The 18,706-nt window shown below is 43.1% G+C and overlaps 1 protein-coding gene across 1 annotated transcript in view; it reads right to left on the bottom strand.

Annotated features, from left to right (window-relative positions):
- Positions 1-18,706, bottom strand: part of LOC115143533 (SWI/SNF-related matrix-associated actin-dependent regulator of chromatin subfamily D member 1) — a 42,606-nt gene that overhangs the window by 10,011 nt on the left and 13,889 nt on the right. Inside the window, exons 2-7 of the mRNA XM_065002079.1 lie at positions 17,181-17,356; positions 16,774-16,939; positions 9,052-9,174; positions 8,825-8,941; positions 8,528-8,629; positions 836-997 (exon numbers count right to left, since the gene is read on the bottom strand). Coding sequence (XP_064858151.1) covers positions 836-997; positions 8,528-8,629; positions 8,825-8,941; positions 9,052-9,174; positions 16,774-16,939; positions 17,181-17,356 — 846 coding nt within the window. The remainder of the gene's footprint in view (positions 1-835; positions 998-8,527; positions 8,630-8,824; positions 8,942-9,051; positions 9,175-16,773; positions 16,940-17,180; positions 17,357-18,706) is intronic.

Below are 18,706 nucleotides of genomic sequence, written 5' to 3'. Positions count from 1 at the left end.
CTCTGACCTGCTGCAGGTACTTGTCACAGTTGATGAACTCTCTCACCTGCTGCAGGTACTTGTCACAGTTGATGAACTCTCACCTGCTGCAGGTACTTGTCACAGTTGATGAACTCTCACCTGCTGCAGGTACTTGTCACAGTTGATGAACTCTCTGACCTGCTGCAGGTACTTGTCACAGTTGATGAACTCTGACCTGCTGCAGGTACTTGTCACAGTTGATGAACTCTCTCACCTGCTGCAGGTACTTGTCACAGTTGATGAACTCTCTCACCTGCTGCAGGTACTTGTCACAGTTGATGAACTCTCTCACCTGCTGCAGGTACTTGTCACAGTTGATGAACTCTCACCTGCTGCAGGTACTTGTCACAGTTGATGAACTCTCTCACCTGCTGCAGGTACTTGTCACAGTTGATGAACTCTCACCTGCTGCAGGTACTTGTCACAGTTGATGAACTCTCACCTGCTGCAGGTACTTGTCACAGTTGATGAACTCTCACCTGCTGCAGGTACTTGTCACAGTTGATGAACTCTCACCTGCTGCAGGTACTTGTCACAGTTGATGAACTCTGACCTGCTGCAGGTACTTGTCACAGTTGATGAACTCTGACCTGCTGCAGGTACTTGTCACAGTTGATGAACTCTGACCTGCTGCAGGTACTTGTCACAGTTGATGAACTCTGACCTGCTGCAGGTACTTGTCACAGTTGATGTACTCTCTCACCTGCTGCAGGTACTTGTCACAGTTGATGAACTCTGACCTGCTGCAGGTACTTGTCACAGTTGATGAACTCTGACCTGCTGCAGGTCATTGTCACAGTTGATGAACTCTCACCTGCTGCAGGTACTTGTCACAGTTGATGAACTCTCTCTCGTGGGGGTCCTGCAGCTTGTGGGTCTTAACATACTGCCAGAGTGCCTGGATGATGACCGGCCTGGTCTGGGTGTGGATCCCCAACATACGGGCCAGGCGAGGGTCCAGCTTGAACTGAGGGGGCTGGGAAAGGGGAAGGTATGGAGAGGTGAAATTAGCAGTGTGTGTTTACAGGCAGTAGGGCCTGTCATCATTCACTATGAACTGGACTGTGTGTTTACAGGCAGTAGGGCCTGTCATCATTCACTATGAACTGGACAGTGTGTTTACAGGCAGTAGGGCCTGCCATCATTCACTATGAACTGGACTGTGTGTTTACAGGCAGTAGGGCCTGTCATCATTCACTATGAACTGGACAGTGTGTTTACAGGCAGTAGGGCCTGTCATCATTCACTATGAACTGGACAGTGTGTTTATCATTCACTATGAACTGGACTGTGTGTTTACAGGCAGTAGGGCCTGCCATCATTCACTATGAACTGGACAGTGTGTTTATCATTCACTATGAACTGGACTGTGTGTTTACAGGCAGTAGGGCCTGTCATCATTCACTGTGAACTGGACTGTGTGTTTACAGGCAGTAGGGCCTGTCATCATTCACTATGAACTGGACTGTGTGTTTACAGGCAGTAGGGCCTGTCATCATTCACTGTGAACTGGACTGTGTGTTTACAGGCAGTAGGGCCTGTCATCATTCACTATGAACTGGACTGTGTGTTTACAGGCAGTAGGGCCTGACATCATTCACTATGAACTGGACTGTGTGTTTACAGGCAGTAGGGCCTGACATCATTCACATTGAACTGGACAGTGTGTTTACAGGCAGTAGGGCCTGACATCATTCACATTGAACTGGACAGTGTGTTTACAGGCAGTAGCAACAGCGTGACTTTAGATCATTAAAAAAAGCATTTGGCAAAAGCCACCTGAATGGATTTCTGCAAATATGTAAATACCACGGGAGTCCGCTTAGATTTGTGAACTGTACAGTCCTATTGATCAAACAACCATTAAAAAGGGAGGTAGGCTCTTTCCCTCAGTTGCTTATGCACATCAACAACAAGATCAACAACTAATGATAGCCAGAGCGAGATGAGCTCAAATCTAACAAGGGAACAGTAGATAACGCAAACTTTTTCCAGCTAGTTGGCCGTCATAATCGCACTGATAAACGACGGGGAATTAGTAGCCTGCTCGTCCTTCTGCAGCTTGTCTGCCAAAGAATGCTTGTCCCAACCAACATTTTGACAACTGAATGGGATCTGCCTGCCCGCCCATTCGATTGATGCCAAATACATTTGATTGACAACTAAGAGATATGTTAACTGTGGATAACAGTCGTCCAAGTTCAGCGTAGCTAGCAAAGTGATTCACATTTCTAGCTACCCAAATGAAAAGGGACAGAGGGATACGAATGTCTTCAACTGAAATGTGTCTTCTGCATTTAACCCCCAACCCCTCTGAGTCAACTGGCAACTGCATCTCTAGCTGTAGCCACAGAAAAACAATATGGGGGGGTGGGACTCTGCCACTTACCCACTCGTCCAATGACATGACGTCCTCCCAGCAGCTAGCTAGGTCATGTTAGGCTCCGTGTTATTAGCTACTAAATAAATAGATACGCTAGCCTATTAGCCATGTTATAACTGACTTGTGATCATTGCCCTTGCTAGTTTGATTGTATTGGGACGGCAGGGTAGCCTAGTGGTTAGAGCGTTGGACTAATAACCGGAAGGTTGCAAGTTCAAACCCCCGAGCTGACAAGGTACAAATCTGTCGTTCTGCCCCTGAACAGGCAGTTAACCCGCTGTTCCTAGGCCGTCATTGAAAATAAGAATTTGTTCTTAACTGACTTGCCTCGTTAAATAAAGGTAAAAAAATTGACCTTCCCAGCATTGGGTTACATTCGTCTGTTTTTGTCCAGAATATTGAGTCATTGAAACTGAACCAGTGCATCCTGAATGGAGGCAGCAGACGATGTACCAGGCCAGCTGTGATTTACAACCGGATAGTAATATGTTTTGTACTACCAAGAAATGTATCGGTGAGTTATATGAATCATGCATTGAACTGCAATCAATCTATTCTGACAACAATGCCTGACTCTACATCATGGGATTTGGAATAAAATTCTACCCATTTTAAAACCTCTTATAAAAGTTGTTTTGTAGCATGAAGTGGGAATTTGATATTTTTGAGAGATTTTTACGATTGTCCGTTTCATATCTGCAAAGTAGTTAAAATTCTGTCAGTTTCCCTTTAAAAGGAAAGATCACCTCATTTTTAATGTTGTCGTTTTATATATATGATGCAAAACTCGTCATACTGGCTGTATTTCTGCCTGCTTGAACGACAGACGCTGAAATACACATGAAATGACCCCGGGAATAAATATAACATCGCTCAAAGATGCACAACAAGAGTCAAATTCAAAATGGCCGAATCTTTCCCGTTAAGAGATTAATCCTTTTGTTTTTGCCGAAGTGTCTCTTTAAAACTACAGTGACACCTAGAGGATGTATATGAGAGGTCCCAGGTTGCAATTATTATAAAATGTTTTTACATGGTAGTTTAGCATGAGCAGGACAGAACTAATAGGATGGTTATTACTCGGTAGTCTAGTATGAGCAGGACAGTAATATTAGAATGGTTATTACCTGGTAGTCTAGTATGAGCAGGACAGAGCTAATAGGATGGTTATTACCCGGTAGTCTAGTATGAGCAGGACAGTAATATTAGAATGTATTTATACCTGGTAGTCTAGTATGAGCAGGACAGAGCTAATAGGATGGTTATTACCCGGTAGTCTAGTATGAGCAGGACAGAGCTAATAGGATGGTTATTACCCGGTAGTCTAGTATGAGCAGGACAGAACTAATAGGATGGTTATTACCCGGTAGTCTAGTATGAGCAGGACAGTAATATTAGAATGTATTTATACCTGGTAGTCTAGTATGAGCAGGACAGAGCTAATAGGATGGTTATTACCCGGTAGTCTAGTATGAGCAGGACAGAGCTAATAGGATGGTTATTACCCGGTAGTCTAGTATGAGCAGGACAGAGCTAATAGGATGGTTATTACCCGGTAGTCTAGTATGAGCAGGACAGTAATATTAGAATGTATTTATACCTGGTAGTCTAGTATGAGCAGGACAGAGCTAATAGGATGGTTATTACCCGGTAGTCTAGTATGAGCAGGACAGAGCTAATAGGATGGTTATTACCCGGTAGTCTAGTATGAGCAGGACAGAACTAATAGGATGGTTATTACCCGGTAGTCTAGTATGAGCAGGACAGAGCTAATAGGATGGTTATTACCCGGTAGTCTAGTATGAGCAGGACAGAGCTAATAGGATGGTTATTACCCGGTAGTCTAGTATGAGCAGGACAGAGCTAATAGGATGGTTATTACCCGGTAGTCTAGTATGAGCAGGACAGAGCTAATAGGATGGTTATTACCCGGTAGTCTAGTATGAGCAGGACAGAGCTAATAGGATGGTTATTACCCGGTAGTCTAGTATGAGCAGGACAGAGCTAATAGGATGGTTATTACCCGGTAGTCTAGTATGAGCAGGACAGAGCTAATAGGATGGTTATTACCCGGTAGTCTAGTATGAGCAGGACAGAGCTAATAGGATGGTTATTACCCGGTAGTCTAGTATGAGCAGGACAGAGCTAATAGGATGGTTATTACCCGGTAGTCTAGTATGAGCAGGACAGAGCTAATAGGATGGTTATTACCCGGTAGTCTAGTATGAGCAGGACAGAGCTAATAGGATGGTTATTACCCGGTAGTCTAGTATGAGCAGGACAGAGCTAATAGGATGGTTATTACCCGGTAGTCTAGTATGAGCAGGACAGAGCTAATAGGATGGTTATTACCCGGTAGTCTAGTATGAGCAGGACAGAGCTAATAGGATGGTTATTACCCGGTAGTCTAGTATGAGCAGGACAGAGCTAATAGGATGGTTATTACCCGGTAGTCTAGTATGAGCAGGACAGAACTAATAGGATGGTTATTACCCGGTAGTCTAGTATGAGCAGGACAGAACTAATAGGATGGTTATTACCCGGTAGTCTAGTATGAGCAGGACAGAACTAATAGGATGGTTATTACCCGGTAGTCTAGTATGAGCAGGACAGAACTAATAGGATGGTTATTACCCGGTAGTCTAGTATGAGCAGGACAGAACTAATAGGATGGTTATTACCCGGTAGTCTAGTATGAGCAGGACAGAACTAATAGGATGGTTATTACCCGGTAGTCTAGTATGAGCAGGACAGAGCTAATAGGATGGTTATTACCTGGTAGTCTAGTATGAGCAGGACAGAGCTAATAGGATGGTTATTACCCGGTAGTCTAGTATGAGCAGGACAGTAATATTAGAATGTATTTATACCTGGTAGTCTAGTATGAGCAGGACAGAACTAATATGATGGTTATTACCTGGTAGTCTAGTATGAGCAGGACAGAACTAATAGGATGGATGTTATTACCCGGTAGTCTAGTATGAGCAGAACAGAGCTAATAGGATGGTTATTACCTGGTAGTCTAGTATGAGCAGGACAGACCTAATAGGATGGTTATTACCCGGTAGTCTAGTATGAGCAGGACAGAACTAATAGGATGGTTATTACCCGGTAGTCTAGTATGAGCAGGACAGAACTAATAGGATGGTTATTACCCGGTAGTCTAGTATGAGCAGGACAGAGCTAATAGGATGGTTATTACCCGGTAGTATAGTATGAGCAGGACAGACCTAATAGGATGGTTATTACCCGGTAGTCTAGTATGAGCAGGACAGAGCTAATAGGATGGTTATTACCCGGTAGTCTAGTATGAGCAGGACAGAACTAATAGGATGGTTATTACCTGGTAGTCTAGTATGAGCAGGACAGAACTAATAGGATGGTTATTACCTGGTAGTCTAGTATGAGCAGGACAGAACTAATAGGATGGTTATTACCCGGTAGTCTAGTATGAGCAGGACAGAGCTAATAGGATGGTTATTACCTGGTAGTCTAGTATGAGCAGGACAGAGCTAATAGGATGGTTATTACCCGGTAGTCTAGTATGAGCAGGACAGTAATATTAGAATGTATTTATACCTGGTAGTCTAGTATGAGCAGGACAGAACTAATATGATGGTTATTACCTGGTAGTCTAGTATGAGCAGGACAGTAATATTAGAATGTATTTATACCTGGTAGTCTAGTATGAGCAGGACAGAACTAATAGGATGGTTATTACCTGGTAGTCTATTGTGTACAGTCAGATTAATATAATAGTTTGATTAAAACGTTTACGTGCTTTGCAAGAAGAATGATTTCCCTAATAATCCTGTTTACATGAACACATCGGAAATCAGGCAACCCGATGACACAGTGATGAATAAAGAAAATAGCCAATTAAAATACATGTTCTATCCCAGCGACCATGTTATTTTTGGGAAGAATACTTGATTCGGAGTTCAGACAAAGTTTCTATGTGAAAACTACTTCTAAGATGCATTTTCTATGATGTAAATTTGTTCCAAACTCACTTCACCCAAGCTTAAAGAGGGAGGCTCTCGGTTGGGCTAAAGAGGGAGGCTCTCGGTTGGGCTAAAGAGGGAGGCTCTCGGTTGGGCTAAAGAGGGAGGCTCTCGGTTGGGGGCTAAAGTTGGGCTAAAGAGGAGGCTCTCGGTTGGGCTAAAGAGGGAGGCTCTCGGTTGGGCTAAAGAGGGAGGCTCTCGGTTGGGCTAAAGAGGGAGGCTCTCGGTTGGGCTAAAGAGGGAGGCTCTCGGTTGGGCTAAAGAGGGAGGCTCTCGGTTGGGCTAAAGAGGGAGGCTCTCGGTTGGGCTAAAGAGGGAGGCTCTCGGTTGGGCTAAAGAGGGAGGCTCTCGGTTGGGCTAAAGAGGAGGCTCTCGGTTGGGCTAAAGAGGAGGCTCTCGGTTGGGCTAAAGAGGAGGCTCTCGGTTGGGCTAAAGAGGAGGCTCTCGGTTGGGCTAAAGAGGGAGGCTCTCGGTTGGGCTAAAGAGGGAGGCTCTCGGGTGGGCTAAAGAGGAGGCTCTCGGGTGGGCTAAAGAGGAGGCTCTCGGGTGGGCTAAAGAGGAGGCTCTCGGGTGGGCTAAAGAGGGAGGCTCTCGGGTGGGCTAAAGAGGGAGGCTCTCGGGTGGGCTAAAGAGGGAGGCTCTCGGGTGGGCTAAAGAGGGAGGCTCTCGGGTGGGCTAAAGAGGGAGGCTCTCGGGTGGGCTAAAGAGGGAGGCTCTCGGGTGGGCTAAAGAGGGAGGCTCTCGGGTGGGCTAAAGAGGGAGGCTCTCGGGTGGGCTAAAGAGGGAGGCTCTCGGTTGGTACTAGCAGATCAAATACACAGCTGGAACTCCGATTAAAGGTATTTACATGTCCTAATCATTTGAAAGAAAACCAGGTGTTCAACTTCAATTTTGACCGAACGCTGATTAAGATAAGCAGAGTAAGGTGTCAAAGACTATCGCATAATCTGTTTAATATGGAATTATTACTGTGCATGTAAACGTACTCAGTGTAATGATGTGTTTTACCTGGTAGTCCAGCATCAGCAGGACAGTAGTAATAATGTGTTTTACCTGGTAGTCCAGCATCAGCAGGACAGTAATAATAAGGTGTGTTTACCTGGTAGTCCAGCATCAGCAGGACAGTAGTAATAATGTGTGTTTACCTGGTAGTCCAGCATCAGCAGGACAGTAGTAATAATGTGTTTTACCTGGTAGTCCAGCATCAGCAGGACAGTAGTAATAATGTGTGTTTACCTGGTAGTCCAGCATCAGCAGGACAGTAGTAATAATGTGTGTTTACCTGGTAGTCCAGCATCAGCAGGACAGTAGTAATAATGTGTGTTTACCTGGTAGTCCAGCATCAGCAGGACAGTAGTAATAATGTGTGTTTACCTGGTAGTCCAGCATCAGCAGGACAGTAGTAATAATGTGTTTACCTGGTAGTCCAGCATCAGCAGGACAGTAGTAATAATGTGTTTACCTGGTAGTCCAGCATCAGCAGGACAGTAGTAATAATGTGTTTACCTGGTAGTCCAGCATCAGAGTAGTAATAATGTGTTTACCTGGTAGTCCAGCATCAGCAGGACAGTAGTAATAATGTGTGTTTACCTGACAGTAGTAATAATGTGTGTTTACCTGGTAGTCCAGCATCAGCAGGACAGTAGTAATAATGTGTGTTTACCTGGTAGTCCAGCATCAGCAGGACAGTAGTAATAATGTGTTTACCTGGTAGTCCAGCATCAGCAGGACAGTAGTAATAATGTGTTTACCTGGTAGTCCAGCATCAGCAGGACAGTAGTAATAATGTGTGTTTACCTGGTAGTCCAGCATCAGCAGGACAGTAATAATAATGTGTGTTTACCTGGTAGTCCAGCATCAGCAGGACAGTAATAATAATGTGTGTTTACCTGGTAGTCCAGCATCAGCAGGACAGTAGTAATAATGTGTGTTTACCTGGTAGTCCAGCATCAGCAGGACAGTGGTAATAATGTGTGTTTACCTGGTAGTCCAGCATCAGCAGGACAGTAGTAATAATGTGTGTTTACCTGGTAGTCCAGCATCAGGAGGACAGTAGTAATAATGTGTGTTTACCTGGTAGTCCAGCATCAGCAGGACAGTAGTAATAATGTGTGTTTACCTGGTAGTCCAGCATCAGGAGGACAGTGCAGCGTACCCCGACATCCCCTGGCCTCTTCACCTGGAACCCGTCTGTCTCCTGAGTGGTCGCAGTCCGGTGCCACTATTAACAATAGAAATAACTTTAGTAGTTATTTTTTGGTTTCTTTAGAACACAATCTCATTAGTAAGACTACAGTAGAGAAAGTGGTTAAGAAGAGTGGAGGTGGCAATCGCTTTACATTGTTCATGAAAATAAATTTGAATCATAGATTTTTTTTAATTATATCTGAACATTAAACCGTATTTTTTTTTTTACCTCGACCAAGTGATTGTCAGGCCCATAGAGGTCCTTGTCCAACTCGATGACCAGAGACTTGAAAAAGGAAGAGAACTTCCTCTTTTGCTTGGTTGCTTCATACTTGGACACAGCAGTCTGAGAAAGAGAAAAACATTTTATCAGACACATTTCACCAAGTTACATAAAAAACACACAGACACTAACCTTCAACACACAAACACATGCAACTAGTAAATTAGTCTTACGTCTTCAAGCAGGCGTCCTTCGACACGCAACTCCCACGATGCTACAGTGCCATCTCCGTCTTCAGCGTCGGGCTTGGCAGGGTTGAACGTGTTGGATATGAAGATACGAAGCTTTCGCTTTTGCTGAAACACACAAAAAAAAGTTCAGTCATGTTGAATTTCACTATCAACATGTGTATAATCTTCAGAGGAAAACATGGGAAGTGATGAGCAGGAAAACTCAACCCGGACTTGAGCCTTAATCCGAAAGAGGAAAAGGCGATGAAAAAAAGGCCGACGTGCCCTGACAAAACTACTGCCTCTACCCTCCATTCTATTGGCAAACGTACAATCACCGGAGAAGAAACTGGATGAGCTCCGTTCGAGACTAACCTATCAACGGGACCTGAAGAACTATAATATTCTGTGTTTCACATAGTCGTGGCTGAACAAGGAGATATAGAGATATATAGATATATAGATATAGAGAAATATATATAGATATATAGATATAGAGATAGAGATATATATAGATATAGAGATATATAGATAGAGATATATATAGATATATATAGATATAGAGATATATATATAGATATATATAGATAGAGATAGAGATATATATAGATATATATAGATAGAGATAGAGATATATATAGATAGAGATAGAGATATATATAGATATAGAGATATATATAGATATAGAGATATATAGAGATATAGATATAGATATATAGATATATATATAGATATATAGATATATATAGATATAGAGATATATATAGATATAGAGATATATAGATATAGAGATATATAGATATATAGAGATATAGAGATATATATATAGATATATATAGATAGAGATATAGAGATATATAGATATATATAGATATAGAGAGATATATAGATATATAGATATATATAGATATATATAGATATAGAGATATATAGATATAGAGATATATAGAGATATATATATAGAGATAGATATAGAGATATATATAGATATAGAGATATATAGAGATATATATAGATATAGATATATATAGATATATATAGATATATATAGATATAGATATATAGAGATAGAGATATATATAGAGATAGAGATATATATAGATATAGAGATATATATAGATATAGAGATATATAGATAGATATAGATATACATAGATATATAGAGATATATAGAGATATATAGATATAGAGATATATAGATATATATATAGATATAGAGATAGATATAGAGATATATATAGATATAGAGATATATATAGATATAGAGATATATATAGATAGAGATATATAGATATATATAGATATATATAGATAGAGATAGAGATATATATAGATAGAGATATAGAGATATATATAGATATATATATAGATATAGAGATAGAGATATATAGAGATATATAGATATATATAGAGATATATATAGATAGAGATATAGAGATATATATAGAGATATATATAGATATAGAGATAGAGATATATAGAGATATATAGAGATATAGAGATATATATAGATATATATAGATAGAGATATATATAGATATAGAGATATATATAGATATAGAGATATAGAGATATATAGATATATATAGATATATATAGATATATATAGAGATATAGATATAGAGATATATATAGAGATATATATAGATAGAGATATAGAGATATATATAGATATATATAGATGTAGAGATATATATAGAGATATATATAGAGATATAGAGATATAGAGAGATATATACAGCTGTTTTTTTGATGCAGCGGCCGGACAGACCGGCCGCGTTGGGTAAGCTCACGGGTGGACATGTCTTTTGAGATGCGATCTCTAACATTAGGGATTCTCGAGGTTCTGCTTGACAAAATTAGAATATTTCTTCATTAGCTATACACTGTTTGCCAAGCGAGTTCATCTATATTTTCACATAGCCGTCTATTTTCCACCACACACTGATGCACTAAGACCGAACTCAACGAGCTGTACAGAGCCATAAGCAAAATATCTAATCCTCATCGAGGCGGCGCCCCCTAGTGGCCAGGGACTTTAATGCAGGAAAATGTAAATCAGTGTCACCCAATTTCCTCCAGCATGTTCACGTGTGCAACTAGAGGCAAACAAATAAATAATCTAGATCACCTTTACTTTACACACAAACTCATACAACGCTCTCCCTCGCCCTCCATTTGGCAAATCTGACCACATCTCCTGTTAACAAGCAAAAACTCAAAAACAGGAAGTACCAGTGACGCGCTCAATACAGAAGTGTTCCGACGAAGCGGTTGCTAAGCTACGGGACTGTTTCGCTAGCACTGAATGAAATATGTTCCGGGGATTCATCCGATGGCATGGAGGAGTTTACCACATCAGTCACTGGCTTCATTAATAAGTGCATTGACGACGTAGGTGCTTGCCTACGGAGCTGTGAGGGGAACGGCACCTCAGTACCTCCAGGCTCTGATCAGGCCCTACACCCAAACAAGGGCACTGCGTTCATCCACCTCTGGCCTGCTCGCCTCCCTACCACTGAGGAAGTACAGTTCCCGCTCAGCCCAGTCAAAACTGTTCGCTGCTCTGGCCCCACAATGGTGGAACAAACTCCCTCACGACGCCAGGACAGCGGAGTCAATCACCACCTTCCGGAGACACCTGAAACCCCACCTCTTTAAGGAATACCTAGGATAGGATAAAGTAATCCTTCTCACCCCCCTCCCCTTAAAAGATTTAGATGCACTATTGTAAAGTGGCTGCTCCACTGGATGTCATGGGGTGAATGCACCAATTTGTGAGTCGCTCTGGATAAGAGCGTCTGCTAAATGAATTAAATGTAAAAGTCCCTACAGTGACAGTACGTACACGTGTGTATATATATATATATATATATACACAAAAGTATGTGGACTCCCCTTCAAATGAGTAGATTTGACTATTTCAGCCACACCCGTTGCTGACAGGTGTATAAAAATCGAGCACACAGCCGTGCAATCTCCATAGACGAACATTGGAGGTAGAATGGCCCGTACTGAAGAGCTCAGTGACTTTCAACGTGGAACAGTCATAGGATTCCCTTTTAGAGCTGCGCCGGTCAACTATAAGTGCTGTTATTGTGAGGTGGAATGACATACATACTTTTTTTGTTAACTAGTAAATAGTAGCCTACAGCAAAGTGTGTTTAAATACTTAACTTGTTAACAATTTCTGCTAGTTTTTACTACCATGTGGGTTTTTAGCTTGCTTGAGCCTGCTAACTGAGGAGTGTTAATTCACCTGTTTTCATACATGTTTCATTTTAAAACATTTATCTTACAAAGTTATTTAAACTGTTTAAGTTAAACTGTTTAACTATTTATCTGTACATGGAATTGTATTTGTTTTGTTTTTTACTCATTTTTTTCTAATCTTTACAGGAAAATGCCATGGGCTCTATCTGATGTGTGGAGACATTTCACTGCAGCTAATGTAGAAGTAAAAGCGGTGTACATTTGCAAATACTGTGCCAGGTCATATGTGAAGAATGCAACGAAGATGCAGAATCATCTGGCCAAGTGCATAAAGTTCCCTCGACCCTCACAACAAGCAACCTCTGACAAAAGTCCCTCTACTTCTATTCGAGGTGAAAATGATGAATCAGACACCTTATCGATAGAAACAGCTCATGGTCCTGCTGGAATCAGAAGTTTTTTTGACTCAATGGAGGAACGTAGTCAGAGAAATGCTGATGAATGTCTTGCTCGAGCTGTGTACGCAAATGGTTCACCTCTCATGCTCACAGGCAATGTGTATTGAAAGAGATGTCTGAATGTTCTTCACCCAGCATACACCTCTCCAACCAGACATGCTTTATCTACTCATTTGCTGGATGCAGAGTTCAAGTGAAGGTCAAGCAAATCATAGAGAAAGCAGACTGTATTGCAATCATCTCTGATGGGTGGTCGAATGTTTGTGGGCAAGGAATAATTAACTACATCATCTCCACCCCTCAACCAATATTCTACAAGAGCACAGACACAAGGGACAACAGACACACCGGTCTCTACATTGCAGATGAGCTGAAGGCAGTCATCAAGGACCTTGGACCACAGAAGGTATATGCACTGGTGAGACAATGCTGCGAACATGAAGGCTGCTTGGTCTAAAGTGGAGGAGTCCTACCCTCACATCACACCCATTGGCTGTGCTGCTCATGCATTGAATTTGCTCCTCAAGGACATCATGGCACTGAAAACAATGGATACACTCTACAACACATATGTCAGAGTCAAGGCCCGCGGGCCACATCCGGCCCGCAAGAAGGTTTTTTACGGCCCCTGGGATGATCTTGATTTATTATTAGAACCGGCCCGCAGCAAGCCGGCAGCCCGCAGATCTTTTACACGCACCAATACTACATTTCCCACAATGCAAAGGTGACGCACCGAGCAGTAGGCTGCTTCATTTTAATATTTATTGGCACAGCAGTCGTCAGCATCACAGTAAAATTAACTTTCAGATACCCATCAAAAATGGCAAAACGGAAGGTGGATACTGAGAACCGGGGGTTTCAAACAAGGTGGGAGTCGGAGTATATGTTCACGAAGGTAGCTGGAAAACCTGTGTGTCTTCTGTGTGGAGAAAGTGTGGCGGTACTGAAAGAGTATAATCTGAGACGACATTATGAAACGAAACACGCGGACAAAAACAAGAATATGGACATGGAACAAAGGCTACAAAAGGCAGAGGAATTAAAACGAGGCCTCCTTTGATTAATAGATTTTTGCACTTTATTTTTTTGTATTTCAATCCAATTATATTTTAAAAATATTTCAGTTGAGTGGATGATAGAAAATTGCTATTATTGTTTTTTCTTTGAAGTAAATTTAGCCCACTTTTGCTAAAATAGAAAATATAGTCTACTGATGGTGCCTTGAATACCGGTTTCTTTCATTTAATGTTCATGTTATGGGGATATTTATATAAAGGAAATTTGTCTTTTGTGTCTGTTGAAAATTAAAGATTACTGACAGAGCCATAAGAAAATATTGCTTTATTTATCTGATCATATTGTAATATATTTGTTAGGTTTTCAGTAGGTTCAATTAGGTTCACTAGACTATATGCGTCATTTAAAAAAATTTCAATGAACATTCGAACAGTCCGGCCCTCGTCTTGTAGCTGATTTTTTTATTTGGCCCTCCGTCCATTTGACTTTGACACCCCTGCTCTACAACATAACCAAGGAAATGGTTAGGTATGTGAAGGGTCCTCAAGTTATAGCAGCGATCTACCTCACCAAGCAAAGTGAGAAGAGTAAGAGCACTACATTGAAGCTGCCCAGCAAAACCCGTTGGGGTGGTGTTGTCATCATGTTTGACAGTCTCCTGGAGGGGAAGGAGTCTCTTCAAGAAATGGCCATATGACAGTCTGCCGATTTGGACAGCCCCATCAAGAGGATCCCCCAGGATTATGTATTTTAGGTGAGAGTGGTAAGCACCCTGAAACGCCTGAAACTTATAGCAGTAGCCATTGTATGGATTGAGGGAGACAATGCCATCCTGTCTGATGTCAGACTCTGTTTGCAGATGTAAGAGAAGAAATCTGTACTACCCTGGCCACTTCACTGTTGCTCCAAGCAGAGGAAACTGCAGTTCTGACATACATCAAAAAGTGTGAAGACTTCTGCCTGAAGCCCATACATGCCGCAGCGTACATGTTGGACCCCAAGTATGCTGGCAAGAGCATCCTGTCTGGTGCAGAGATCAACAAGGCCTATGGTGTCATCACTACTGTGTCTTGCCACCTTGGCCTGGATAAGGGGTGGCAGGGTAACCTAGTGGTTAGAGCGTTGGACTAGTAACCGAAAGGTTGCAAGTTCAAACCCCCGAGCCTAGGAACAGTGGGCTGTCGTTCTGCCCCTGAACAGGCAGTTAACCCACTGTTCCTAGGCCGTCATTGAAAATAAGAATTTGTTCTTAACTGACTTGCCTCGTTAAATAAAGGTATAAAAAAAAGAGAAAAAAAGGGCAAGGTTCTTGGCAGTCTGGCGAAGTACACTTCCAAGCAAGGGCTTTGGGATGGAGATGCAATATGGCAGTCTGGCGATGTACACTTCCAAGCAAGGGCTTTGGGATGGAGATGCAATCTTGCCAACAATGCATATCTCCTCAGCCACCTGGTGGAAGGGACTTTGCTCTTTCCCCTGTTGCGTCCATCATCCTCCAAATCCCACCAACATCAGAGTGCAACTGGTCCTTGTTTGGGAACGAACACACACCAACGCAGGGGTTGAACAATTAGTGGTAATCCAGGCAAATGGGGCTTTTTGAGACTGACAACGAGCCATCCAAGGTTGGAAAGTGACAGTGAAGATGAGGCCTGATGTTCAAGAGGTGGTCCAGGGAGAAGACATTTAGTTTCTAGACTATCATTTTACAGATGAATGTTGAAAACGTTTTTTTGGGAGATGCGATGGATAATTGGGGATCATTCAATATTCCCTTTTGTTGTTTGTGCAGAGTCAACTCATTTGATTAAAGTTCAATTCTTAACTAAATGTATTTCTATAGGAAGGATTTAAACATTTGTAATTATGTCTACTTATGTTGAGGTAAAAGGTTTATGTTTCTGTCTCCATACGATATGGTAAATATATCCAATGCAAAAAACATCTACATTTAAATGGTATTAATACAATTAGCATATATTCCTGTTAGTTTATATGAGAATTATCACAGATTACAAAGGGAAACCCAGCCGTGAGCAAGCAACACCAAAACATGCATGAGAGCAGCTGCTGTTCCAGACGGATGTGTGATCACGCTCTCCGTAAGACGTTTAAACAGGTTAACATTCACAAGGCCGCAGGGCAGACTGATTATCAGAGCAAGTGCTAACCAGCTGACAAGTGTCTACACTGACATTTTCAACATCTCCTTGACCCAGTCTGTAATACCTACATGTTTCAAGTAGTCCACCATAGTGCCTGTGCCCAAGAACGGCAAGGTAGCCTGTGTAAATGACTATCGCACCGTAGCACTCACATATGTAGCCATGAAATGCTTTGAAAGGCTGGTAATGGCTCACATCAACACCATTATCCCAGAAACCCCTGGACCCTCTCCAATTCACCTACCACCCCAACAGATCCACAAATGATGCAATCTCTATTGCACCCCACACTGCTCTTTCCTACCTGGACAAGAGGGACACCTATGTGAGAATGCTGTTCATGAACTACAGCTCAGCATTCAACAGCATAGTGCCCTGTGAAGCTCATCACTAAACTAAGGACCCTGGGACTAAACACCTCCCCCTGCAACTGGATCCTGGACTTCCTGACGGGCTGTCCCCAGGTGGTGAGGGTAGGTAACAACACATCCGCCACGCTGACCCTCAACACGAGGGGCCCCTTAGGGGTGCTTGCTCAGTTCCCTCCTGTACTCCCTGCTCACCCACAACTGTGCGTCCACGCACGACTCATTAAGTTTTCCAACGACAACTGTGGTAGGCCTGATCACAGACGACCACGAGACAGCCTATAGGGAGGCGGTCAGAGACCTGGCAGTGTGGTGCCAGGACAACCTGTCCCTCAACATTAGCAAGACAAAGTAACTGATCGTGGACTTAAACCCTGTTCATATTATGTTATTCCTTAGGATCTAAAAGGAAACAATGATCCTAGATCAGCACTGTTACTTTGAAGTGCTTTATGAATACAGGCCTTGGCCTCTAGTGAGGAAATAACCCCATCGGTTTACCTTGATGGGTCTCTTGAGTGCCTCCTGGATGTCCAGACGTTTCCTCATGATGGTCTGGTCCAGCTTCCTCTCAAACGCCAGCAGGTCCATGTAGGCCTGAGACTCTGGCACCAGCTCCCGGATCCTCTGAGGTAAAATCTTATCCGCCATCTTCTTCTTCTTGGTACTGCAACAGAAGATAACAATCGTGTGAGTTGATAAGAAATGAAAAAAAGGCCAATATACATTATGTATACACGTTTATTTCCCCCTACAAAAGACACGGTCAACTCTTAATGAGGACAAATAATCACAGTAATCTAATAATACATTTTTAACGTCCCTCCCTTATATCCTGGTAACAATGTGAAAACCTGCTGTTGAAATGAATACAGTCAAGCCTAAAATAATACTTAGTCAGATTTTACTGTTGGTTGCGCTGCTGTTGGACCTGCTGGATCTGCTGGGGGGCCGGCCTTTTACGGGAGGGGTCCATGACACTGGGCATCCCTGGTCGGGACACAGGGCTGGAGCCATAGCCTGGAGGCCCCATGGGCGGGCCCTGGGGGGTCATACGGCTGGATGGGGGCATCCCACCTGGTCTCTGGAGGGAGAGGCAAAAAGAGACAGGGGAGGGGTTAGAGTCTGGAAGAGAGGCGAAAAGAGACAGGGGAGGGGTTAGAGTCTGGAAGAGAGGCGAAAAGAGACAGGGGAGGGGTTAGAGTCTGGAAGAGAGGCGAAAAGAGACAGGGGAGGGGAGAGAGTCTGGAAGAGAGGTGAAAAGAGACAGGGGAGGGAGAGAGTCTGGAAGAGAGGTGAAAAGAGACAGGGGAGGGAGAGAGTCTGGAAGAGAGGTGAAAGAGACAAGGGAGGGGTTAGAGTCTGGAAGAGAGGTGAAAAGAGACAGTGGAGGGGAGAGAGTCTGGAAGAGAGGTGAAGAGACAGGGGAGGGGTTAGAGTCTGGAAGAGAAGTGAAAAGAGACAGGGGAGGGGTTAGAGTCTGGAAGAGAGGTGAAAGAGACAGGGGAGAGGAGAGAGTGGAAGAGAGGTGAAAAGAGACAGGGGAGGGTTAGAGTCTGGAAGAGAGGTGAAAAGAGACAGGGGAGGGGAGAGAGGTGAAAAGAGACAGGGGGGGGGGGAGAGAGGTGAAAAGAGACAGGGGAGGGGAGAGAGTCTGGAAGAGAGGTGAAAAGAGACAGGGGAGGGGTTAGAGTCTGGAAGAGAGGTGAAAAGAGACAGGGAGGGGAGAGAGTCTGGAAGAGAGGTGAAAGAGACAGGGAGGGAGGGAGAGAGTCTGGAAGAGAGGCGAAAAGAGACAGGGGAGGGGTTAGAGTCTGGAAGAGAGGTGAAAAGAGACAGGGAGGGGAGAGAGTCTGGAAGAGAGGTGAAAAGAGACAGGGGAGGGGAGAGAGTCTGGAAGAGAGGTGAAAAGAGACAGGGGAGGGGAGAGAGTCTGGAAGAGAGGTGAAAAGAGACAGGGGAGGGGAGAGAGTCTGGAAGAGAGGTGAAAAGAGACAGGGGAGGGGAGAGAGTCTGGAAGAGAGGTGAAAAGAGACAGGGGAGGGGTTAGAGTCTGGCACTTCCGGGTTGGAGCGAGCGGTCGCATCTGCACTCGGTCCGCAGGTAGTATTACATTTCATTACATTTCATTATAGTACAACGGTTTGATTTGTCTAATCTTATCAATTTCTTCTTAGCTAGCTACACAGCCGTCTTTGTTTCATAGATAATTGCGTAATTATCGTATTTCGTCGTCCTAACGCAGTCTACACTGCCCTGCAGCTAGCCAGCTAGCTAACGTCCACCGTTAGCTAGTCCACCGTCTACCGATTAGCAGCACAACTATTACACTCAACTGAACGACTTGATTAGTGTAGTGTTAGCTAGCTACATAGTTGTCTTTGCTGTCTTCGTACCCAAGATAATTGTGTAGTTTAGAGTGTGTAGTTTTATG

Source organism: Oncorhynchus nerka, linkage group LG15 (assembly GCF_034236695.1).
Source record: "Oncorhynchus nerka isolate Pitt River linkage group LG15, Oner_Uvic_2.0, whole genome shotgun sequence".
Lineage (NCBI taxonomy): Eukaryota > Metazoa > Chordata > Actinopteri > Salmoniformes > Salmonidae > Oncorhynchus > Oncorhynchus nerka.
The sequence above is the reverse complement of the archived record's forward strand: the minus strand, read 5'-3'. Positions and strand labels throughout refer to the sequence as shown.